Raw genomic sequence first — 26,297 nt, forward strand, 5'->3', positions numbered from 1 at the left:
AAATATGAGTAACTTGAGTTGGGGGTTTCTTTTCTCCACTGTACTTCAGTGTCATCAGGTAAATCGCTAAAGCTCATGTCATGCCTCATGGGTTGCTTTGAAGATTACTCTATGTGATGTACTTGGTAGCTATCCTGTACTGAGATTGGCTACGGTTAAAAAATCAACTCCCTCTGAGGACGTGTCAGCCTAATGGAAGCATCATACAGTCACTGTGCACAGTAAGGTCATCTAACCAAAGTGTGCCATGTCTCTTCCCTACACCAGCCTCCCATAGTGCTTCAGCTTTGTCCTGACAAAATACTAAGCAGATCACTGTAGCATTATTTAGAATGGCAGAAACACCTAACTCCAAAATGGTAGGACTGGCTAAAATATTTTTAAGTATGTCCTTAAATGAAATTCACCAAAGCTGTGAAGCTGATCATTTCCCTGGTATATAGCTTTCAAAAGCAGCTATAACACTAACACAACCACACCCACACAGACACATCCACCACAGGGAAGGGGGAGAAGCTGAAAGGATCTAACATTGTTAAATGTTAATAATTTTTTCCCCAGGGTGGTGAAATTTTAACTTATATTCACTTTGTATTTAATATTTTTTTTAAATGTAATAAGCATACAGTACTTTTCTTGCAGAAATGATTTTCACTTAGAAATCATATCAAATTCATTTTTGCTACAATAGTTCTTAATCTTCCCACCCAACCCCATTTTTTAAGTCAGTGACAAGAGCAACAGTTTAGAAATGACACCATAGGATGAACTTTATTTTAAAGCTCATACAATTTTCACAATCAGTTACAACAAGATAAACATTTCTTCCATTTCACATCTTCACATGACAATGTACTGTGCAGTGAGAGATAATTTTTAAGTTTTGTTCTGCATGCTGCTAACACATCTGACTAGCTTTTGGTTTACTCACTGAATTTTTAATGTGAAAACAAAATCATTCTATTAGACAGAATTAATTTTGAAAGCCCTTATGAAATCAGACTTAGTCTTGTTTATAAACATCCACACCCACACACATGCTGAAATGGAGAGCAAAATGCAAGAAAACTACCTTGGCAATAACAAATGCTTAAAGATTTTAATCACAGCCCTCTTGAACAAGTAGTCATTTGTTTCTCCAAAAGACAAAAGCCAATTTCATCCTCAGTGATGCAAATGGTAATACTGCACAGAAGCTTAGTATGAATTCACAATTCCACAGGAATCTGAAGGTTACCAAGGCAATTTTCCTTTAGGAGCATAAAGACTACAGACTTAAGCTTTACTCTTCTTCCATATAATACACAAAATGTCTAGACATCCTTAGAAAAGAAAATATAAATAGTCTCAGTATGTTATGTAGAACCACATACTATGGCAAAAATATTTCATTAATTGAAGGAATAAGCCAATTTAACATCATCTAGTCCAAGTCCATATTAACAGAACTCTTCTCATTAGGGTAACATTCACCATTCTGATGTGGAGGTTCAGCACCGAAATTATTTTTGCCTTCTAAATCTTCTTCTTTATCAATATTTGGGCCATTTGGAGTTCTTTCCAGTTTGGGTGATTCGATTTTTGGTTTGGGTTGTGTTACAACAGGTTCACAAACATTGTTCAATTCCTAAGAATACAAAACTGGTCATTAGAGTAACTCAGGTCCATCTAGTTCACTTTCAACTACTTCCCCACAGTACATGACCTGGTAATTTTCTACTGACTCCAATTATACATCAAAAAATTCCATTCTCATTATGCTTGCCCAAAACCATAGCTTGAAGGCCCATCAAAAGAAGAGTTAATTTTTTTCTATGACTTACCATGGATTTGCTAAGTATTTACAAGTACAGTAAGTCCCCGACTTACAAATGAGTTCTATTCTGGGAGAAGATTTCTAAGTCAGATTCATTCATAACTCTAGCAAAGTGAGTCTTACATGAACCTTGTGAAAATTTGCAACTCAAGTGTTTGTAAGTTGGGGACTTACTGTATAATTTTATTTAGTTGTCACAGTATTAAAAGATAGAACAATGACTCCCCCCTTATTGAGAACCAAATGGCTTAGAGGTTAAACAACTTCAGATAAGGACAACTAAGTGAGGCAAAAAGCTGGAATTTAAGTTTATAGCCTATGGCTTTAAAAGCCCACTTTTCCTTAGCTTTCATTACCTTTGAATATTATTCCAGACAAAAAGCATTTGCTTGTTTTCTTCCCCACTTCCTTCAGGCATCACACACCCAGCAATGCTGCCCTTAAGAAAACAGCAGCCTGGGTCCTCTCCACAGCCCAGCATTTCCTGCCCCCTATACCCTGCTTGTTTTTTTTTTTTTGGTACTGGGGATCGAACTCAGGACCTTGTGCTTGCGAGACAGGCACTTCACATCACCACATGACAAGTGCTTTTGTGCTGGTCTCTCTCCACTGACAATGAACTGAGTTCCACAGTTCACTGAATATCTGTACATTCAATGTACAAACAAATGTACACTGAATGTTTGATCCCTCAACAACTGCTAGCAAATGACAGGGGCTAAACAAACATACTGCTAAACTGAATGAATGAACATAAAATTTAACAAACTTAGGAGTTCTTCTACATTTTTAATACAATAAAAAGCCAGTCTTAGTAAGATTTATAGGAATAATTGCTACATTCAAGGCTCAAATGACTTAAAGATGGGTCCATAAGATAACCCAGTAGATAAATGAGACATTAGCACGCACCTTGATTTTTGCTTTTATTTCATGAGCACGTACAACTGGATCCTGATCAAGACTCCTTTTAGCCTGAGCATTCATGACATTATTCATCCACTCCATCACTTCATTAACAGACTTCTCAACTTTTTTCATTTCAGACTCATCAATATGGTTATACTTCTCATCCTAAACAGAAAAACCAGACTTTTATGTGACATCTGATTTGACCCAAGTTTCCATTACGTTCAATTTGTTTCTAGTCTCAAATACCAAAATTTCCTCTATTAATATTTATTGCCAAGTGTGGACGCAGACACCTGTAATCTCAGCACTAAGGAGGCCGAGGCAGGAGGCTCACCATGGTTCGAGGCCAGGCTGGGCTACATAGTAAGTTAGAGCCAGCTTGGACTAGACAGTGAGACCCTGTCTCAAAAAACCAAAACCAAAACCCAAACCAAACCAAATGAGTATTTATTCACTATGAAAACTTCAGCCTAAATGTTACTTTTTTACAATGTAGGCTAACACCGCCCCCAGAAATACACTATGTATAAAAAGACTGATTACCTTATTTCTGAAGTCAGCTGCTATCTTGGCATAGTGCTGCAGCCTTTGTCCCAGTTCTTCCAACACTTTTGGTCGTTCCTCAGCTTCTTGAAATCGGACTTTAACTGGAGTACCAATTTTCTAAAAATGTAATAAATTAATATTTGTCATATTTTAAAGCCTATAGTTTAAAACACAAGTACCACTTTTTAGGGAGAGAGAAGAGCCTACCATTAACTCTTCCAACTTGTCAACATATGCTTGTTTAGCCTGGTCCTCTCCTTCTTCATACAGCCAGTCTTCAGTCTCTGTGAGGAGTCTCAAAAAATTCTGATGTTCCTTTATATAAAATATGACAAATTTAGGGGCAATCTTATCTTAGAAGTTTTTACAACAAAACAGACACTTTAGAAACTCTAAACACCATGCAGCCAACCTCATCTGGAAAGGCAGTCTATGCTGGCTTCTCTTCACAAAAAATATCACACTACTAATTAGCTTGCTCTATACCAGTGACGAGGAACCTTTTAGAGCCCAAGTGCCAAACTGCAAACCCAAACCCACTTATTTATCTCTCGCAAAGCACCAATATTGCAATTAAGCCTGAATACTGCGGTTTTAGCTCAGAAAAAACAACCCTGCATTAATATCTTCTGTCTTAAAAGAAAAACACAATAACATGCGTGCCATAGGTTTGCCACCACTGCAAGTCTATACACTATTTCACAGAAGGGACTGACATGCTCTGTGGCTTCTCTGTCTTGTTACATAAGGATATTTGATTGTTTTTTATAAATTGCTCCTGACTTACAATACTGTATTACAATACTATAATAAAAGTTCAATTTTGGACAATCCACAGATTGAATGTTTTTGGTTATGTAAGAGTAATTATCTTCCTATTCTCCAAAACAATTACATTACAATTAAAAAGTTTCTATTCATTTCTACTAGTATGAAATATTGATAAGGAAGCTACAGAAACTTCCAATCCCATCAGAGAACACATGAGGAAAGAAAACCATTGCTATACAAGTCGAATAATGTATATACTTCTACTCTAGCCTTGGGAGATCTAGCCTATTAGGTCTAGCCTACTTTATAACCTCAACCACAGGACCCAAGAAATGTCAGGGCAGGGCCAAGGAACAGAAATACATTATAAGGTAGCCCAAGAACCTTAGGACCACTTACAGACTCCTAACAAGTTTAAATGACTTTTAACTTCAGAATTAGTCCCTAAACCAGCCTAAATTTTTATCTAGCCAATATTTTTTCAAGTTTTTCATAGTTGTGCTTCTGGAATTTACTTAGAGCCATAGTGACTGGGCAGTAAGAAAAAGGGTATGGGATCAATAGTGGCTGATAACAGTAGAATGATTGACTAAAAAGGTCCCAAGAAATAAAATAGTTAACAGAAAGCTTTAAAGGGAGCAGCAACATAAAAAACAAAACATAAAAGAAACTCTGAAGTCTTAGAAAATAAAGAATTTTTCTTATTTATCTTCCTAGCCTCCATAATGGAGATGTCATAGAGTCTGATATGTTCTCTCTTCTCAATGGTAAAAATTAAGTTATTGGGATAAACTAGAATAAAATAAAACTGTTCATCTCTAGTGATCCTAACCATGACTTTTTAACTCGATTTCTATTTTCAAATTGTTTTAAGTTACATAATCAAGTAGAAATGTAAATGTCAAATTTTATCATTAAGCATTTTATGGAACACTATCTGAATAAAAATAGACCTCTAAAACATACCTGCTCACATATGAATTTTTCGTACGGTCCACACAGCTTGTCCCTGAACTCATACACATATTCCTCCACTGCATTTTTAGCATCATTTCTTTCTTTTTCCAATTTATCCTGCATTATCATCTTCCCCTGTCAAAAACCAAAAGTTTACTCTAGTTTTTCAATAACTCATATTAAATCTTAATTACAGTGTTAAAAAAACTGATGATACATAAAATCAATAGAAAATCCAAATTTATACTTCATAAAGCTTTTTACAAACTCTACAATTCATTTTATAATACACATAAAATTATTTATTTTCTAATATATAATAGTAAATTACATAGCTTTCATATAAACCCACTGCTTAAATATAATATGGTCTTCCTGTATGTAGTTACATGGTTGTACCATGCTGGGATTAACAACGGGCAAAGTAAAATGGTCAAACCACTTTGCACTACCTTGTGAAAAAGGAAAGAAATGCACTATAATTTATTGTTGAATTCCTAGGTACAATGTTCCCATCTCAGTAAAAATGAATAAAGTACTTCACCTATTAAGAATTTCATACCACTAAAAACAAATTATCAAACCTAAAAAACTTCTTAACTTTAAAACAACTATTTTGTGTGGCCTTAATGCAACTGTAACATGCCTAGTGCTACGATATATTATTATCCAGTCTCTTCATAAAAACCTGGGCAATTTTATAACATGCAGAACAATCTAAAGCAAATATCTCAAGTAAATACACAAAAAACAACAGATCTTGTCATAAACTGAACAATCCATTAATTTTGGCTTCATCCTACCCCTAAAACCATACACAAGGGGTGATCAAAATATATGATAAATTTAAAAACTTTATCATAGTAAAAGACACATTGCCATGAATCACCCTCAAAATACTGCCCCTTACTTTGAAAACTCAAACCCATCAATGTTGCCATATGCAGAAGCAGCTGTGGAAATCCTCTTTCAACAGTGTCTTTATGCAGTGAGTGCTGCAGCTGAGGGCTATCCAATGGAAAGGCAGGTTCATAAAAACATGGTTTAGCTACCTTAATCACCGTGTGTATCTTCATCTATCTTATTCACTGGCTCTAGTACCACGCAACTTCTGGTCTTCCCCAAAGTCAAAATGACCACGAAAGATAAATGTTTTGAATCAATTTAGGACATTAAGGCAGTCATGGCAGCACAACTAAAGACACAAAAAAGATCTGCTTCACAAAATGGCAAGAATGATGGGATAAATGTTTGAATTGAGGGAGAGAACTATGAGGGAGATTAACAGCAATTTATCTCTTACTATAATATATTTTAACATTTAATGTTTATTATATTTTTAATCACATCTCATAAAGACTTGCATTATAAAAACGTTTAATCATTTATCTATTAGAAATACAATACAGATAGTAAGAGGACCAAAGCAAAATGTACTACAAAATAAAAACATCTGGTTGAATTACCTACCTCTGTCTCAATGTACATGTTAAGAAGATCCTTCCCTAATTGCCAGACCAAGTTGGCCTCAATAGGTAGCTCAACATTCACCACCTTTATTTTGGGTTTTTTAGCTTCTGGAGGCTGGTCAACTTTCTTTTCATTTGCCTTAGGAAGAGGGGTTAAAAACATAAAACAAAACAAAAAACAAAAACAGAGAACCCTTAATCCTTGAAAAACAAAACAAAAAAAGTATTACTTTTACTGTTGACTTACAAAAAAATGAAATCCCTAAAGTCATCAAGTTTGAACCACCTATAAGCTCATCTAATGCACACTCTCCATTTTAAATCAGGGCTATAATTAACTTATATATGCCATATCTTTTGTCATGAACTCCTAAAGGATACTTTTCTCATATTCATCTTGCCTGTTTTATGTTTTTATTCATGGGCCTTTCTAAACTTCATAACCCCTTCTAGAATTTCGTGATTTCAAAGTCAAAATTTTCTAATTATACATACCTTTATAATTTGACAATAACACAAACTTTAACCAAAACTGAAGATATTAGGATTTAATTCTAAAAGTTTATATTTTAGTCCATTATTTCCCAGTATTATGTCTACTTTAACTATAATTACCACTACACTGAGTACCTTTTAAAACTTGTACTAAACTTGCAAATTACATAAATGACCATATACATATTATTCCTACTATCTGCTTTGAGTCATACCATTTCTCATAGCAAGTCTGTAAGGTAAAAAGAAATGACAATGTCTTAACTTATTAAACAAACAGGATGATGCAACAAATGATAACACAGATTGGACATCCCTAATCTGAAAATCTGAAATGCTCCAAGATCTGAAACTTTCTGAGAACCAATATAATGTCTGCCACAGTGCAAAATTCCACAGCTAACTCCATGTGGTAAGTTAGGCACACTAAAAATACTGCGAAAAATTACCTTTGGTCCATGTGTGTAAGAAACATAAATTTATTGTTTAGACTTGGGCCTCCCAAGATATTTCATTAGGTAGATACAAATATTTCAACCCCCCCTTCCACAGTTCAAAGTATTTCTAGTCCTAAGCATTTCATACTACTCAAAGTCTAATATATTGAAAGTTTTTCAAAATATGTAAATACAGGGCTAAAGAAGTTAAGTATCTCCTGTGGCCTTTAATTTTCCAAGGTTTTCTATGTGTTTCTGCTCCTTCAGGTTCCTGGCACTAATGACAACACAATTGAGGAACCCTAGAGCTATACGACAGATTAATGATAATCAAGGTGTGTATCACGTATTATGACTGATCAGGATGGTAAAAAGGGAAGAAACTAGCCCCTGAAACACAACAATCACTGCCACTGGATAATCTGAGTTGTGACACTTAAATCAAAGAAACTAGCACTAGACAATTCTATCACTTGACTAGAATGACAGAGACAGGACAAGAATGCAGGTTTTCCAGATCGGTGTCTCTCTGTTCCTTAGCAATTACATGTCTGCTAAATGCTACAAGCTATCTCACAGGCTGTGGTCTATTCAGCCAGGCCACAATACCTATGTCTCTTTCCTTGGAGTGCTTACGCAAACCTCCAGTGCAGGGTGCATGCCCCTGGAGCACAATCCTCAAGAAAACTGAATCAGATGTTACCCATACCTAATAAGACACTAGTATGCAACAGATGTGGCAGAACAAAATGAATGACAGTATGTGCAGATTACATCAGGGTAAGTCAGTACAAAAGCTAAGCCAACTACTAACAAAACTGCTACCACAAAAAGATATTCCAAGATGGAATGGATGAGGAATGCTCCAAGGGAGTCTGTGATGTTTTGAAGGGCTGAGAATAGTCTCACCTACAACTAAGAACATGAGATTGTACCCAATGTCATGTTCCTCATAGGTATTCATATTATCCACACAAATCATTAACACTCCACCCAAAATCAAGGGGTCTAATGTTGAAATGAAGTAGCTATTTTTCTAAGTAACATCCCCACATAATTCTTACTAATAAGAAAAAAGGAAGGTAGCTTTCAGAAATGTCAGAACTTACAGCTTATATTAAGAGTCACACAAAATTAATGAGGACACAGGCAAATTAAAAACTGGGGAATTCTTACCTAGTTTAAAATCCATTTTGACCCCACCCAACAGTTCTGTAATTTGCCTGAGGGTAAAGAATCCTATTTTCAGAAAGTGAGAGAAAACCAAACTAACAAAGACATAACTTTTGCAAAGTATAGGGTGATGTGGAGGAACAGTGGGAACTTGATACCATCTGACCATGAACTGCAAAGGTTTGATTAGAGTTGTCATTTTTCCAGGGACAAAACATCACTTTTGAACTGAGCTTCCAACACCTACTACTGTGGAAGCAAGGCAAAGGAATAATTACTTTGAAATGGAATCTGGCTATTACTAGATCATCACAACTAATTTACTTAAATTTGATAGATGACTTGGAGAAGAAAATTTACTAGACTCTTAAAGCCCATGTATTTATCGTCTGATTAATCTAAGTGAAAATTAATAACACAACACTGGGATGTATTTATTTCTGCCTCCGACAGCAGATATCTCTGCCCTTCAGAAAATCAAATATTGTGCATTAGTCTCTTGTTATTTGGAGTAGCAGTTAAAAGAAGCTTTCAGGTCTAAAGCAAGCTACTCAGTTCCCTTAGCTGAGCTTAAGTATTCTAACTGATTTGAACTGAGTAACATGTAGAAAATTAACAGAAAACTTTATATAGTATAAAATCATTTGGAGCTTGCTTTTGAAACTACAGATTTAATATCATTAATGATTACATGTTGCAACAGTGTCTAACGGAATGAACTAGAAGAGTCACTCACTTTGTCAGCATCTGGGTTTTTGTTTTCTTCTGAGGTAAGTTCAGGTGAAGGGGGAGACTGTGAGGTTTGTTGACCATCAGTTTGTACCTGGGGCTGTGTTCCAGCTTCACTGTTGTCTTGCTGGATATTTTTCTGAAATGAAAGCCCAGGCACAAAGGATGTAGAAAGCAGGTGTACTTGTATAAATTTAAAAACTTATAGGTCACCTACGACAGTACACTCGATTTCTGAACTCTTAATAGGTGGGCAGAAAAGGTACTGAATAAAAGCAAAATGAACATACTTGTATAAATTTAAAAACTTATAGGTCACCAACGACAGTACACTTGATTTCTGAACTCTTAATAGGTGGGCAGAAAAGGTACTGAATAAAAGCAAAATGAACATAAAGTACTTGAAAACATCTTAAAATTTTTAAACCTGTAAGAAATTCTGTGAATGACAGTAGTTAACAAGTAACACAGGGTAGGCATTTGATTGATGTGGTAACAATCAAGAACTCCCCTTTAAGAAGCTTTCACTTAAACTTGTGCAAGTAACTAATTCTCACAAGCAAAGGAAATAGGTTACTACTACAAGCCTCTTCCTCAAAAACAAGATTCCAAAGCCTACTTTCATTAGCAGCCACTATGCATCTCAACATTATATCCACAGCTCTGTAAGATAGCCAATTATCAGTTATTCCAGGGCTTATGATTTCAGCTTACAGATGCCTTGAGACTCTGTCCCACTCTTTTGTGAATCAACCATTATTGCCTCAAAGGATCTCAAAGTAAATAAATGCTACACATTACCAATCCTGACTAAAAAATCTGGTAAAGGAAAATGAACCCTAAAAGTTTTCTGGTCTTCTTTTTCAGTAGTCTTCAATCCTCAAATCACTGTCTGCTATAATCTTTTTCTGTGATTTGAAGAAGCCTGCAATATTACAACTATTCTCTGCCCACTCTGAAGTCTCTCATGTTCTTTTACAAAACTTCAAGAATCTAAGGCAGACAACGAAGTACTAAGAAGCAAGGCATTATTGATATCCAAAAGATACTTAGGGATTGAGAAAGTATATGGAACCAGCCATTTAACTCATTACTATGAAGAGTTTCTACACAAGGATAAAATCAAGGGTCAGAAAGTTAATGTTCCTTCATTGTTCTAGGAATGGTTAACAGTGAGCACTCAACACCTATGTCTCATACAGTATCTCAAACATTATACTGCCTGCCTCTTCATTTGAGTTATTTCTATTTCCCAGAAACTGTAATAGATGTAGTATGTTGAGCTTCCTAAAATTCTTCTGTTAACCATGTAGAACTAGTACTCATGCTAATGGCAGATTAAGTTCAGATGATGAGCAGTAACTCTTTCTAGACACTGTGCAGATACTTTTCTTCCTTCTTCCCACAAAATAGAAAACAATGTTAATAAAAGTAAGTTCTGGAACACCGAAGCAGACTTTCCCACATAATTATAAAAAAAAAAAAATCAGCTTTAATATTTCATTAGTTATATAATAGTCTTTTTTTTTCTTAACCATCAGTCAACATTTGACTTAATATGCAGGGTTTTAAAAACTGCCCCTGGGGCCAGGGATTTAGCTCAGTGGTGCTGCTGCCTGCCTCTTAAGCACAAGGTCCCGAGTTTGATCTCTGGTACCATACACACACAAAAAAAAGCCACAACAAACTGCCCCTGCTCTAAATCATCACATACGAGTTATTCCAAATTCAATTATATAAAATTTATTCATGAATATACAATTCTGTATAGTGCATTAATTGGCAAAAATGGTTTACACATAATTCTGATCAAAATTATTTAATAAGAAAAACATTTTAACCCTTCCCTATCCTTATCTCCTCTAGCTTAGAATAAAGTCAACTTCATATTGACAGACAAAAATCTCTCCATTTACTTACTTCAGTGTCTAGGTTTTCTGATGGTCTCTGATTTGGGCACTCCATGTCTGCTTCAATAGAAGATGCTTCATTCTCTTCAGTTGGAATTTTCTCTACCATAGAGGCTGTGGAGATGGTGAAAATGCCATGGGTGTTGACTCGAACTTTGACTTTGACTTTTGATTTCTCTCCGTCTTTCTGTGCAGAAACGTTCTGAACTACAAAACGACCTGGAACAAAAAAGAAATTGACAATTAAGAGTTGACTCTAAATCTCTGTAAAGAAGACAGATAATAAAAATGCAAATGTTAAGAATTAAAGCTTCAAAGCATTCTTTTTCAAGATCTAGTACCTATTCCCAACCAACTTGAGCTGTATACTATAAATATAACCTCTTAAAATATACTTGTAAGTACACAGTATATTTATAATTCTCAGGATCAGTGTTAGTAAATCATAAAAACCTTCAAAGTTAAGGGTATGCTTATTAACTAACATTTTCTAGGCAGATACTGAGTGTAAGATGATGATGAAAAGTAGTCTCTGCCTCCTATCCTATTTCTCCAGATGGATGAGTATAAACTAGACATGAAAATCTGTTAGCAAGTCTAAGGCAGATGATCAATCACATGCAGTCTTTTAGGGAGTATTATTCTTCTGACTGAATAATCAAAATATTTTAAAGTATAAAATATAGTTAAAAGTACATACTTGAATACTGGCTCCATGGCCTGCTAACAAGTTATTTAACCTCTGTATACTCCTGAGGGTTTGAGTTAACATTTACAATGAGCACTTACTATAGAACCAAATGCTAGTGCTTAGCACTACCAGTAGTATTGTTATTCCAGAGAAATTAAATCAATTATATTATGTGTAAAACTCTATGTGAGACTTAACAGCCTTGTATTTTAGGTACTATCTACAGACACACAGAAAGAAAATGACTGATTTTAATTAACATGTCAGGCAAAGACATGGGACTAGACCTTGACTGTCAATTCACTAATTCAAGAAATAACTGCCAAATGATTCATTTAGAGAAATAGCATCTACTTTAAAGTATCCACGAAAACTATCAGGAGAATGCAATATAAGATGCTTTTTTTGTGTACAAAGTTTTCAGTTTTGTTGAAACATGAAAAATTAGATGCCACACTGAAAAGCTTGGATTTTATCTTCTGAACAATGGGAAATTAATGCACAGAATATACCCTATGAAAATCTTACAGTCTACACTGAGTAACTTCTAAAACTATTTTCCTACAAATAAATTTTCTACAAATAAGTGTTTAAAAAACAAAACAAAAATAGTGGATCAGAACATCTCAGTCTTAAGAAAACACAACTGGTCTGGTTGGACTCCTTTCCTTCAAAAAATCTCTTTATAAAAAGGAGTGAGACAGAGTCTTAAGAAGACCTGGCAACCCTGGCATTTTTATCCTCAATCTGGGAAAAGAGACAGAGTTACTATGAGTAAAAGTTCATAGACAATGTCATGTTTCCCGAAGAAAAATATACCTAAAAAGATAAACCTTTAGGAAAGGTTATAATAGAAAAGTACATTTGAATTGTTTTGTGAACAGTCTGAGCCAGGTTTTACATAGGGTGTAACACCCTGCAAAAATCATTCCACCTAGAAGAAAGGTTAACTAACACTAAAAAATAGCTGGTAATTCTCTTAAGTGTAGACTATATTGTACTGAAATGTTCCTAGTTACTTGGAGGTAATAGTAGAATTCCCAAGTCATTTCATTTGTATAGGTGATGGCAAACCTTTTAGAGGTGAGTGCCCAAACTGCAACCCAAAATCCACTTACTTATCACAAAGTGTCAACACTGCAATTAAACCTGAATACTGAAGCTTTAGTTTAGAAAAAACAACTCACACATTAGTATCTTTTGTCTTAAAAACAACACACGCATCACAGGTTCACCACTACTGATATAGGCCAAGGTATTTATCAATAAAATGAAGAGATTTCTCCATCACCAATACTCTAAATAGAAAATATCTTCACATGGAATTTCATTCAATAGTGACAAGAAAAAATTTTAAGTTTTTACACTGATAAGCTGTGTTTAATTCATACAATAAAATATATACAATTAATAGCTTACCTATTTTTGCTTCTGGATATGGAACTCCTTGAGGATCAGAATAGAAAGCTTCTAGCTCAAAAGGTCCTCTTCTCAAGAAGGTGAGAACTTTAGAGAAAGGAGCAGCATGGTTTCGACTAAACACTTCATGAACCCTAGAGAAGAAAGGAAACAAAATTCAATAGATCAAGAACTTAAGCTTACTGTGCTATAAAAATACGAGATATTCTAAAATCCTCATGAATTCCATTTTATCATTTACAATATCAAAATCAGACAAATACTTGAATAGGTCTGGCTAATGAAAATCGCAGGTAGACTAAGCACTCCATTTTTTAAGTACCTATTAATTTTTCTTTTTTAAATTAAAGTTAATATCAGAAAAATTATTTTCTGCTACATACCCTTCAGTATCTTCTGAATCATGGTTCCATACCAGAGATATTGGAAAAGGAACTGAGTCTGTGACAGAAAATTCTCTAACTTTAAATGCTGGAGAAAGGATTGCACACTTCAAAAAAGAAACAAGGAGAATATGATTAGTTTCCACTCATTTTTTTTTTAAGTTAATACATGTTTACAGTTCATGTTTTCCTTTATTGTGTGGAACTGGTGCATGTACATAACGTATCTTAACTCCTTTATGCCTAGTGTTCCAATTTTGGAATGCCACAATCAATGGAACATAATAAAAATTTGGGGAATCAGTTAAGCAGGCATATTCCATACAATGGGAAAAAGAACAAAACCCCCACAAAACATGCTATCATGACAACACAATGGATAACCTTAACAGGCAATATCTACATATTCTTCCTTTTACAAGTATTAAAAAGTTTTAAGACTGCTGTTTACAAGACCTTTAATATGTAAGAACTAACAAGATCACAGTTCAACCATATTAATTTCTAAGTTTAAAACTAGACCCTATTTGACTATAAAATCCTTAATATAAATATATATTTTAAACTAGTAATTTCTAGATTTACTGCTTTTGCTTCACCAACCTATTAGTTTCTAGGCTCCCTTATTTGATAAGCAGGTTAAAAATCAATTGGGTGTGGGTGAGAGTATTGTGAACTACTACTCTTAACCTTGCATACTTTCCCCCAAATTAATTCCTTATTAAATCAGATTATCATCCTAATTTGCTTCTGCATGCTTTACAATAACTGTCACTAATTAGTGTTAATTAGTTTTACAGCTATGTTTTTTTTTGGTAACAGGGATCAAACTCAGGTCCTTGCGCTTGCGCAGCAGGCGGTGAAACCACTGAGGCAAATCCCTGGCCCTTTACAGCTATGTTTTTTGTGATTCCCTCAGAATCATGCTTGTTTCTAATACCCAGTGTGAGAAACACCAATTTAGTAGTTCTTTTAATCTTCTATTTACTGTATCTTTCATATCTCAATACCCATCCTCACCTTATGGGTTTATTAAAATGCAATTTCCTTCTGCCATCTAATTAGGCACAGAGCTATTTTTTATATTAACCACCATGAGGATAAAGTGAAAACTGTTTGAGGAATGCACACCAAGAGAAAGTAGGACTGAGAAATTACCTGTAGTGCGCACCCTCTGGCTACTGCTTCATCTGCATTCAGTGTTGTGCTAACATCTTTTCCAAAGAATTTGGCAATTTTTTCTTTCACTGCTGGAATTCGTGTAGTGCCTCCAACTATCTCAACAGCACTCACATCTTCTACTTTGAGCTGAGTTTGTTCCATCAGTGAATAAAGGGGTACTTCTATTTTTTGTAGGAGATCAGCACAGAGCTCTTCAAACTGTGACCTTATCAAGTAAAACACTTTATAAGTCATTAAAAAATTTATCTTATGGCCAAAATCATCTTATCGGTTTTTAAACAATGAGTCTTTTCAATCAATGTACAGTATTTCATTTTTTCCTCTCAGATACACTAGATTGAACCCACATGGGCCAACTTTAAAACTATATTGTACATGTAAAACAGGTACAAAAAAGGGGTGGGGGAGAAAAATCAATTCTATGGGTATTAGGAGGAAAAATTACATTCTTAATATTGCCATTTTACTTCTAATATGTTTTAAGGGCTCTGATTCTCATTACTTTAAATTAATTGCCATTAATTTCAAAATATTTCTGTGAAATAACTGGGGCAGAAAAATTAAAAAGGAAAAAATATCAAAAAAGGCTCCATCATGAAAGCACTCAGCAAAGACACTTTTTAAAACATTCTTTGCAGTAGTGCCCAAGTTTTAATGATCTCCCCAGCCATAAGTCGTGTAGCACACAATCCTGAAACGTAAGTCATAAGTCATGACTCATAATACCTAGCTACAACTGACACTTAGGCTATAGTTTCACCAACAAGTTCTTTACTTGATCTGAAAAATTTAAGACATACCTGTTCATCTTTCCTGAAACATCTTTGTCATTCATAAAGCATTCAATATTCAGTGGTAGGTCTGTGCTGTTAGAGCTCATTAGCTTTTTTAATTTTTCACACTCCTGATACAGACGAAGGAGAGCTCGAATTTTGGATTTTGCATCCAACTTGTACTTAGTTTTAAACTCTGCACAAAAATGTTCCACTAATTTTTCATCAAAGTTTTTCCCTCCTAAGAAAGGATCAAAAGCTGTTCCCAGTACCTAATTTAGTTAAAACAAACAATATGGTTACTTTCAATCATATTTCTAACTAGAATCATAAATATTCAAGCAAACACTAATAAACCGAAGGCTTGTATTTAAATTATAACATGAAATCCATGTCAGGAAAAATAAAACTACAAAATCCTGATAGAATGCTAAATCTCTAAGATATTTTTTACTTTTATTTATTACCTTAAAAAGTTTCTACCTTCCTAAGCAACAAATCTTAAGAGTATGCTAAGATAATTCATCATTTTTATGTGGATCAACCTAAGCAATAATTTCTCATTTTTACTTAAGGCTCTTCACTACCAACAAGAATAAGCACTCAAAAGGTTCATCAGCTTAAAGTTGGAACAAATGAAACATTTCTATGCTTTGGCCACACAATTCTAATGTTTGACAGATACCTTCAATTTGCCCTTGTTAAAGGCGCAGGCAGACACTTGAAAAGCTGAGTGTCCCATATCAACAAAGAGGACTATCCGAGGTTTCTCCTCCGGACTTGGGAGATCCTGCTTATAAATTCCATAATTCAAAGCAACTACAAAAAATAAGTATATTTAAATTACTTAGTTCATTATTTTCTTAGAAATTTCATTGTTATATATAATTCATAGGCAGGAAAATTGACTAAATGTGAAACAACTAAAGGAAAACACATTCCTTTTACAACTGATTTTATACTGACTTTCCTGGAATCAGTTACTATTCTCTGACTTTAGAACAATGCTCTTATCAATTAGAGATACAGTGGACAAAACACAATGTAAAGATAGTATATAACCAGAAATATAACCAACCACATGTCACAAACAGTATTAGACACATTACACAATACTTACTTTTAACCACAACCTGTGAGACTGCTTATAAAAAAATTAAGAATTTAATACAACTACAGTAATTGCAATTCCTCCAGTTTTTTTGCTTTCTTTCTTTGTTTTTTGAAACAGGGTCTCACTATGTAGTCCAGGCTAGCCTTGAATTCATGGCAATCCTCCTGCCTCAGCCTCCTGAGTGCTGGGATTACCATGCCCAGCTCAATTTTTTTTTTTAAATATGAACCTTAAAGGGTCTATCTTATTTCTAAAGGTGGAAATCATTGTATTTGAAATGTGTATACCTAAGAGCTTTTTAAAAAATACTATGAGAAATATTTTTGTTCACCTATAAATGTAACAAGCTGATATAAGCAATAAAGGAACTGTTTTGATCACTGCTATATCCATAGTATCTAGCACCATGCCAGGCAAACAGTACAGGCTTAAACTGGTACTTCTGGAATGATCAACTCATGACTGCAGTTCAGGAAACATATGAGGAAAAATAAATCACTGCTTGCAGCCCCAAGGTAGTTGTGATACTGACAATTGTAAGATTTTGGAAAGTTTCTTAACTATAAAAGCAATTTAAGAAAACAAAAAGTTAAATCCAACCCCCTAATTCAAAGGCTTAAAAATATAAATTGCAAATGAATTTTCTAATGATAGTACATTAATACTGTAAATTTGACAAAGCACCTGAAGAGAAGGAATTTTTTTCAAATCTAACACATGGCCTTTTCAAAAGCTACGCTTCTACCTCTATATAAAAGTTACATGGTCTATTCACTTCTACAAGCACTTTTTTCTTACCAGCTGTCATATCATTCATAAGCCTTAAACAATTTAGGCCAACAATCTGTGCAGCATCTAATACAGATCGCCTTTCAGCATCCGTGAAGAAGGAGGGAACCTGTAAACAAAACAGGAAGAATTTTAACTTATGTACAACACAAAAATACTTACAAACTCCTCACAAACCACTTGTAGAATGTTCCCAATAGTCAGATTAAGTAGGCACCTAGCCAGATCCCAGAACAGAAATAAAGCTTAGACTTAAATTAACAGTTTAGAGCTTAGATTTTAGTTAACAGTTTCTGGTCTCCAGAAACTGTTAACTACTTTTGAAAAGACCTCAAAATTAAATCTCAAAGTAAATAATGACCAAATTTTAACCCAAAATAAAAATTAATCAGGAGTATTCATAAGACAATCTGAAAAGTCACTTAAATCTAATGAAAAATTTCAAGTGGATAAGAAACTGCTTCCAAATTACCCTTAAATTTCTACTAACATTTGGAAATTATAATGCTAAGCCAACATTTAATGTTAAATACAAACTATAATACTAAGCCTCAAGTAAGGAGTATTGGAAGGTAAGAAAGAACTAATTCTAGCATATGCCACTGTCCTTCACTTTTGATATTCACTGAGTTCAAGCCATTAAGAGATAATGGGGTACTTAATTCAGCAGACCAGTGAAGACTACAAAAATGCTTTTTGGCAAAGCATGATTTTCCTAAGAGGTAGAAGAGTGAAAACAGATCAAAATTTTAATTTCTGATGGTGCTGACTTATGTTCCTAGTTGTAATACTTGGCTGGCTTCTAGGGCAGCATTATCTACGGCATTTATTAGTAAAAATATATATAACAATATTTTCATAGAATCCCTTAACCAGAAGTGCCTAAAAGAAAACTTGGTAGATGTTCAAATTTTTTCAAAGTATTTGCAGATGCTTCAGAAAAAGAATGGGAAAATCCAAAGTGGTGCTCAGCTCACCTTTTAAATCACAACATTCCTTTCATTTGTTTTCCATAATAAGTTGTTTAAAAAAAAAAAAAAAGAAAAGAAACAGAGAAGGGACGAAAAGGAAGGTGGAAAATACGCCAACTCTTAATTTTACCAGAGCTTAATATTATGACTCTGAACAACACAGATAGTCTTTTTGTCGACCATTTTCTGTCTGGCAAGGGCTGTAAGACGAATTTTAGCCCTTGCTACCTGTACTTTCATATCCTAGTATGCACCACCATAAAGGCTTTGGACTGGTCAGGGCAGGCCACAAAGCTTTCCAGGGTAATCCAGAGATCATGCTGAAGTTGAGTCCATTATAGAAATTCGCAATGAAGAGCACATAACCATAGCAGATCAGGAAGTGACTCTAGTCATCTGGGAAACCAGAATTTACAACTATCTCTTGGCATCAAAATAAAGCAACTTTTGCCAACTTCAAGTACTCTGACAATCTACCTATAGCAATTGTCTGCTGAAAATAGCAAGATTGCTGGAGACTAGGTTTTCGACACTGGTGGTAGGCTACATTTCATGCTCTTAGCTAAAACACTAGTTCTTAACTGGGTAGAATTCTTTCACCTGTGAAAAGTTCTCCTGGTAAGTATACAAGCTGTATATTGTAGCAATGAACAATATTAAGACTACAGATGTACCAGTCAATCTGTACTTTCAAAAAGCCTCACAGAGTTTAACACTTCTAGTCAAGAACCACTGTAAACTCCTGCTAAAAATACTACTCTAATATACCTTGAAATGCTTCAGAACAGTATTCTTAACAATTTAGTAGAATTCTGTTCTATATTATTAAAACAGCTTTTGCATGGTTGATACTTAAGAGTAATTTAAAGAGGGCAAATTAAAATAAAAATCCACTGCCCTGCTAAATACTTACTGAAATAACACAATCTGTTACTGGTTTCTTGAGGTTGTTTTCAGCAGTTTCCTTTAACTTAGTCAACAACATGGCTGTTATCTGCTCCACACTAAACAGATGTTCTTCATCCATGTACATTACCTATATTGATGGAAAAGAATGTTTTAAATACTACAGTACTTCAAACTAACTGCTAATATTAACTTGCAAGTATTAGCACATACTCTCTTCCACAAATTCTTTTTTTGATTCAGAAAGAAGGAAGAGAGGAATAAGTAAGGAAAGAGAAAAAGGGCAAAACTTTTTCACTAAAGATAAAATGGAGGAAAAGGAGCTAGGGTGGGGTTTCCTCTATTCAAAGTCCTAGTCAAAGCCATTATAGAAGGTAGGAAATGATGAATCACAGGAATTAAATATTATTGTGTGTTGATCATAAAACAGAAATGTCTTGTAGGTTTAAAAAAAAAAAGATTTCTGGTTATATTACACTATTACTATACAAACAACTCCAACTGGGCTATCTTGGAACACACATTTGTTTCATCCATGAACACCATTTAGATATTTTGCAAACACCATCAACTAAACTTAAATTTTTAATTTTTTAAAGAAACACAGGATACAGAAGCACGTATCACCAGCTGAATAATTCTCAGAGACAGTTTAACATGAATTTATTGCACTTAATGGAGCTAGATGAAAACAACAAAAGACCCAACCTCTTCCAATTAAGACAACTGAGTTAGATATTTAAGAAGTTTTTTTTCTACTGACAAAGTAAACAATCTTCTATTACAGAATCTATAGTTGCTCAATTTTATTACCTTTATTCCAACTCCACCGTTTTTCATTGGAACTAAATCATAACTTAAGTTTTCCTTTTCCTTTTGAATGAAGGGATCACTGAATGCTCGGCCATGAAATCTCTTAAAGTTAGACACCGTATTGTTTGCATGAGTGATTTGCTACAAAAGAAGTTTGAGATTTTAAAGTTTTTAAGAAATTTCACCACCCCATAGTACCCGCAGAAGCAGTTTCATAGATGATCATTAGTATAAATAAAACCAACCCTAAGGATACAAGTAACTTTTCCCTGAAGTTCTAAATTTCCCTTCAATGAACAGATGTTATTCGTACTTTCCCCTATACAAAATGCCAGAAGGAAAATAGGAGAGACAATAGTGCCATCACAGATTTCAAAATCTGCGAGATAAATTCGAAAAGAGTGGAACTATCCCTAAAATTCTGAATGCTCAGTAACTTATCCAGTTAAACCTGTAAAGCACTATACTTAATGAAGACCTGAAAACACTATAGAAAATAACATTTCTTTCTTTTAAAATTTAATTTTTATAGTCTAATAAACTGCCAAGGACCCAGGATAAACATTTTATGCCAGAAAATACATGGATGTGCTACTTTTCCTACCAAAAGCATGGTATGCTAACTATAAAAAAAGGAAAAGATGGGAAAATAATCTAAAAAGTTTCTAAATGATTTAATGTTTTCAATAGTATGTACACATTGTAGATGACTTTGGGAATCACAATTTTTGAAAACAAGATGCTGAACTCATCCTATCTTATACAACTAGTGCATATATGTATTCGTTAAATAAGAGTACACTTAAAACTCTTGCTCAGTTACTTTTAGTGACCTATTTATTGAAAGTGGATGGTTTCTTAGGTACATGTTAAGGAGAAATGCTTGGTCTGAAATTCAAGAAAACTGGAAGGAAACAGGTCAAGTTGTATGAGAAGTGTGTTTTATATATCTATTATGTGGGTCAAAACTTTTTGGTTAAACTCTAAAAGCCCACTTCAGAATATGTATTTTACTGCAAGATGCAGTGGAACCTCATTTAAAATAATACTTAAAACGATTAAAAGCAATGACTTCTAGTTATTGACTGTAAAATACTAAGTGTACTACTTTGTTCTTCTTTTAAAGAAAAGTATACAGACTGGTAGTACCATTAATTTAAACAATATGGAGTTTGAGCATGTTTATATCTTAAAATTCCTCATGATTCTAAAACTGAGTAGAAGTATGTCTAGCTATCTGTAGGCCAGCTGAACTTTAATTGAATTCTCCTCACATAACCACAAAGATCCAAAAGAAATTTAGGTCTGGGCTATCAATGTCCTAAGTAGGCATATATAGGGGGGCTGTTTGTTCACCAAAATCCCTTTCCTTTTCCCCTTTGACCAAGTTGTGACTGATTGTGAGTATCGATAACTAATTCTCTTCTTAGCACCCCCACCCCACGTTTTGTGGTATTACGTCTTCGAACCTAAGCAGCCACATTAAAATATATTTAGAGCTCAAGGTTTTGTTTCTTTTTTAGTAATACACTGTGTATGTAGGATATTTTTTGCCATTTTCGTTTTTCTTAGTGCTGAGGACCAAACACAGGACCTTATACTTGCTAGGCAAGTGAGCTAAATCCGTAACTCCATTTTCTTTCTTTCTGTCTTTTGGTGTTTTTTTTTTTTTGAGACAGGGTCTGACTTTGTAGTACAGTCTGGCCTTGAACTCATGTCAATCCTCTGGCTCCCTAGTGCTGGGATTACAGGTATGCGCCACCAGGCCTGGCAACTCCATTTTCTAAAAAGTATTTTATCCCCCTCCCCGTTTTCTTCTTAACCCCAATGGATTTAGACCAGTGATGTTAAACAGTTATAATGTGACCCATAAATGTAAAGTTTTCTACTAGACATATTAAAAACTAGTAACAGATGAGATCATATATGAGGAGATTTTTTTTTTAAGTCTTCAAAATCTCAGGTGCATTTTATGCTTCCTCTTTCAATTTAGACTAGCAGCTCTTAAAATGCTCAACATCCACATTCGGCAATTACTATATTAAGACAGCATAGGTCTGGACAAAAAGTTCTCCTGTCCCACCAATTATTCAATAACCTGAAAAATGCTTTGAAACACAGGACTTCTTAGAAGTAACTTCAATTTAAAAAAAAATCTTTTAACTTTTATAAACTATCATGGGAAAATGCACATGAAAATTTTCAAGTACCTTGTTCATAATCTTAAAAAATTAGAAAAAAGATAGCAGAGTTACTAAAAATTAAAACTGGCAGACTGGAAAGATCAAGTAGAACTTAATAAAACAGAAAAGGAAAAAAGAGGAAAAATAATCATCTGAGGGTTCATAAACACTATTTGAATTGCATTTTTAAAGCTCAAAACTTGATGAGCTTAACCGCTTCCACTCTTGTAGGTCTCTAAAATTTTCCTTTTAAAACCTTTCTTAAAAAACAATAAAAATTCTCTTAAAGAACATACCTGATTTTTGGCTGCAACTCCAATTGTTCTGTTTTTTGATCCAAATGATATGACTGATCTAGAAGAAACAAAAATCATACTGTTTCAAAAATGTTAAGAAACACAAACATGGACAAGAGGAAAATTCTAATATAAATTTTAAATTTTCTAATGTGGTGGGGGACACTTGTAGCACAATTTGTTGATCTACAACTTTTTTCACGTGGAGAAGGTGAATTTCCACTCAAATGCTGCACTGAGAATCTAATCTAGGGGCAGTCCTAACACTCCACCAAAGTCTGCTCATGGCTCAAGGGACAATTTTCAATACTTTGAGTAGAAGTGTGATTTGTCAAATCCTCAAGTATTAGAAAGTGACCATTATCTCAGAAACAAAAATTCTGAGTATTACTAAACTTGACCTACACACAAGCAACACAAAATATGGTGTAACTCTTCCTCTCAGTCACCAACCCTGTACAAATCTAAATGTCACTGTCATACTTATTTTCATCCTGACACACCATCTGTCTCTTTAGCATTCAACAGTTTTATTATAAACCCAAGCAAATGAATGTAAGTTATGCCGCTGAAGTTTAAAGAGAACAAGAGGTTCTGATCTGGAAGATTCTATATGAGAAGGCCAAGTAAAAATGATGCAGAACAAGTCGCAGCAGAATGGAATAGAAATGTTGTTATAAAAGACTGAATAATCAGTTACATTAAGTCTGCTATGAGAGATGAAAAATGATTTGTAACTGTGACAAGCTTTCTCAGCAATGGAAATGGAATGCATAGTAACACAGCAGAGACAAGATCAAGAAAAATCTTGTGAGGAGGTAGTGATTAGTTTTGGATCTGAGGAGTAATCAAATTGCACATTACTAATCCAATCTAATTTTGGATTAGTTACTCCTACGTAGGTAAATGAGATGAGTAAAATGGGAATACAAGGAGGACATTTAAATTTTCTGTAATGGAAACATCCTGGACCTTGATTGTCCATGTAGGTAAACAGCATTCTGAAAGCCAGGTAGATGTTCAGATGCTACACCTTTAAACTATAATCCAAAACACCATTATCCTAAATCAAGATGGACCTACACATTTCCTAAGGGGTCAACCAAATTAACTACAATAAATAAGGATTAACAGTCAATGCAATTGAGTCAACCATCTGGTTAAAATATATTAAACAGAATTCTAATGTGACCCTCAGTTTGCATTTTCAAAACCATACATACAGTGGTCACTATATTTGTATAACAATTGTTTTCCTTCTGTCCTTTGAACAGCTTCTTTCTTTTACTGGATCAAAGAGAACAAAGATATAAACCGTATCTAGGCATGAAAACCTGAAACAGTCGTCTTTCTCACTAAATTCTAATTACTAATTTAATTCTAATTAATTCTTTGGCACTGACAAAAGAATAGACCACTGTGGATTTGCAAAGAGGTAAGAGGTAAATGCATGGGTTGTTCAGAGCAGTCAGTGTTTGCTCATTTTCTGATTTTGCAGTCATTGTCATTAAAGGTTCACTGCACACAAAAACTGTATGAAGCCAGTCATTTTACTTTTGCGTTCTATGTTTCAAGTTACACTGAGCATCCTAGACTTACTGAATTTGAAAAACAAAACAAAACAAAAAAACCTGCAGTCATTTTCTTGAAAAGTAAACAACCACTTCCATCAACGGTATGTTCGTATATGTTCTCTTCAGAAACATTATTTAAACAAACCCCTGAAAAAGCTTTCTAAACTGTTGCCGTTTGCCTACCCCTGATGCTATAGGATTTAATTCAGCGACATCCTCCTCATAAAGTTCTAGCACAATGGTATGTCATTTTTATCTTTTAAAGTACACAAAATTAATGAAGAAATAAAAACGCTGTCTAGAATTCCTTAAGAATGGCTCCCACAATGAGTAATAAAGGTCGTTCACATTTTCTGAAAATGATTCTGGGCACTAAGGCAACAACAGTAGCAACAAAGTGAACAGGTTAGGGGTGCACTAAGCTTTCACAGACCTCTAAGTCTGGGCTCCCTATGACAAGCAACAGCACAGACTCTGGAAGCTTCCAGTTCGATTCTAGATTCAAAATGAGGAAGGGCTCAGCAGTCCGGGCTCCGAGGTGCGCAAAGCTTTGCGCGGAGGAAGGGGGACCCTAAGGTGGAGGCGACTCCGCCAGCTCCGAAACGGAATGGGAGACAGGGAGCGGGACGGGAACGGGCAAGGGGGCAGGCGCAGAAGGAGCCTGCCAGCAAGGGAAGCAAAGTCTCCGGCTTTGCCGCAGCCCGGCTCCAGAAGGAAGCTTGCTCAAAGTGAAAACCCTGGGCGGCTCTGACTCCTCTTGGCCCTGTGAACCCCCAAGACGCCCCCTCTCCGTCCGTCGGACCCCTTCCGAGTCCCACAAGAGGGGCGCCGCTCCCCATCTGGCTCCAGTCGCCAGGAAGCCTGGAGTCCCCGCGCTCTCCGAGCCCCGGCCGCCCCTCCCGCCAGCGCCCAGCAGTCCACTTACGGGGTGCACCGGTCGCTGAACTCGTTGGCGATGGTCTCGATGCCCCCAGCCCGCGCCACCGCGATGTAGCAGCTCTGCGAGCCCACGTCCAGCCCCACCACCGACATGGCCGGCTCGCGCTGCGCCTCTGCCTCGGATCTAGGTCTCGGTCCCGCGGCCTCCGAATTCGCTCCGCCGCTGCTGCGGTTTCCTGCTGTGGCCCGCGGGGACCGACCGCGCTTCTGTCAGTCGGGAGGATGCGGGGACTCCCGGCCTGTCTGGGGCCTCCGGCTTCCAGGGGACAGCTACGGCTGGCAAGGGGCTCGTCCAAGGACTAGGCGGTGCTCGGCCTGTGAGGGTTGCTCGGCCTGTGAGGGTTGCTCCGCAGCTCCCGCTGTCAGACTCACTCGACTGCCTCTCATTCGCACACCGGCGCCCAGCTACCGACCCAAAAGGGGAGGTTCCAATTCCTCAGGCTTATGTATCGCACTGATCAGAACTTTCCAGAATCTGCGGCATTTACTCACCGGCGCCTCCACCGGCCCCTCCACGTGCCACTTCCGCTTCCTTCTTCTCCAGCCTTCTCGAAAGATTCTACCCAATGGGTGGCCGGTCTCCAGGGGACCGCAGCGGTTGCTATGGTGGCAGGACTGCCGCTCGGGCGCCATTGGCTCAAGGAGGTAGGGCTGATCCTCCTCCGCCCCCGCCCGTCCTTTAATGTCCTAATCACGTAGGCAATAAAGACTAACTCAAAAATTCCTAATAGTCATAATTTGCTACTGGGTTGTGGCGTCCGACCCTTAGCCTCTAAAGGGAAGCTATGCGGAGGAACAAAGACCTCACTTTTCAGGGATTTACAGACCTGCGGACGCTGGGAGGCCGACCCACCAGTCAGGAGAGCATGCCGGGAAGCGTAGTCCGGGGGGGGGGGGAACCAGAGCGCTTTGCAGGACGGGATGTGAAGTCCTGATCGCGGTGCGTGCTGGGACTTAGCTTTGTCTGGGGAGCTCCCCGGTTGTCTGGCCCTTTCGGGCCCCTTTTCTGCCAAGGAGCGTTGTTTTGTTTGTTAGTTTTGGATTAGCTT

General features: G+C 36.0%; 1 protein-coding gene across 2 annotated transcripts; it reads right to left on the reverse strand.

Annotated features, from left to right (window-relative positions):
* Positions 1 to 744: 744 nt before the first annotated feature.
* On the reverse strand, positions 745 to 25,809 carry Hsph1 (heat shock protein family H (Hsp110) member 1). Of its 2 annotated transcripts, XM_004854777.4 has the most exons (18): positions 25,235 to 25,809; positions 22,736 to 22,793; positions 20,257 to 20,397; positions 19,451 to 19,573; positions 17,576 to 17,675; positions 16,349 to 16,482; positions 15,691 to 15,935; positions 14,867 to 15,095; positions 13,709 to 13,815; positions 13,326 to 13,459; positions 11,226 to 11,434; positions 9,313 to 9,444; positions 6,473 to 6,610; positions 5,012 to 5,137; positions 3,482 to 3,589; positions 3,272 to 3,391; positions 2,729 to 2,890; positions 745 to 1,627 (listed from the first exon to the last, which is right to left on the reverse strand). In XM_004854777.4, the coding sequence occupies exons 1-18, from the start codon at positions 25,339 to 25,341 to the stop codon at positions 1,424 to 1,426; spliced, it is 2,577 nt and encodes an 858-aa protein (XP_004854834.1). In that variant the 5' UTR covers positions 25,342 to 25,809; the 3' UTR covers positions 745 to 1,423. The 2 variants fall into 2 exon arrangements, with proteins under 2 accessions (XP_004854834.1, XP_021122183.1); XM_021266524.2 differs by lacking the exon at positions 9,313 to 9,444 and having other exon boundaries at positions 25,235 to 25,789.
* Positions 25,810 to 26,297: the final 488 nt, after the last annotated feature.

This window comes from Heterocephalus glaber, unplaced genomic scaffold, assembly GCF_053883595.1.
Source record: "Heterocephalus glaber isolate CG9 unplaced genomic scaffold, H.glaber_assembly_v1.0 deba00001720, whole genome shotgun sequence".
Taxonomy (NCBI): domain Eukaryota; kingdom Metazoa; phylum Chordata; class Mammalia; order Rodentia; family Bathyergidae; genus Heterocephalus; species Heterocephalus glaber.

What these genes read in the sequence shown, in the direction of transcription:
- Hsph1 (XM_004854777.4), bottom strand. Translation starts at nt 25,341, where the DNA reads ATGTCGGTGGTGGGGCTGGACGTGGGCTCGCAGAGCTGCTACATCGCG. An exon ending in CCAGAGGGTGCGCACTACAG is followed by an intron (nt 13,816 to 14,866) that starts GTAATTTCTCAG and finishes TCTTTTTTGAAG; the next exon opens with TGTGCAATCCTTTCTCCAGC. An exon ending in AAAACCCAGATGCTGACAAA is followed by an intron (nt 6,611 to 9,312) that starts GTGAGTGACTCT and finishes CCTCTTCCTAAG; the next exon opens with GCAAATGAAAAGAAAGTTGA.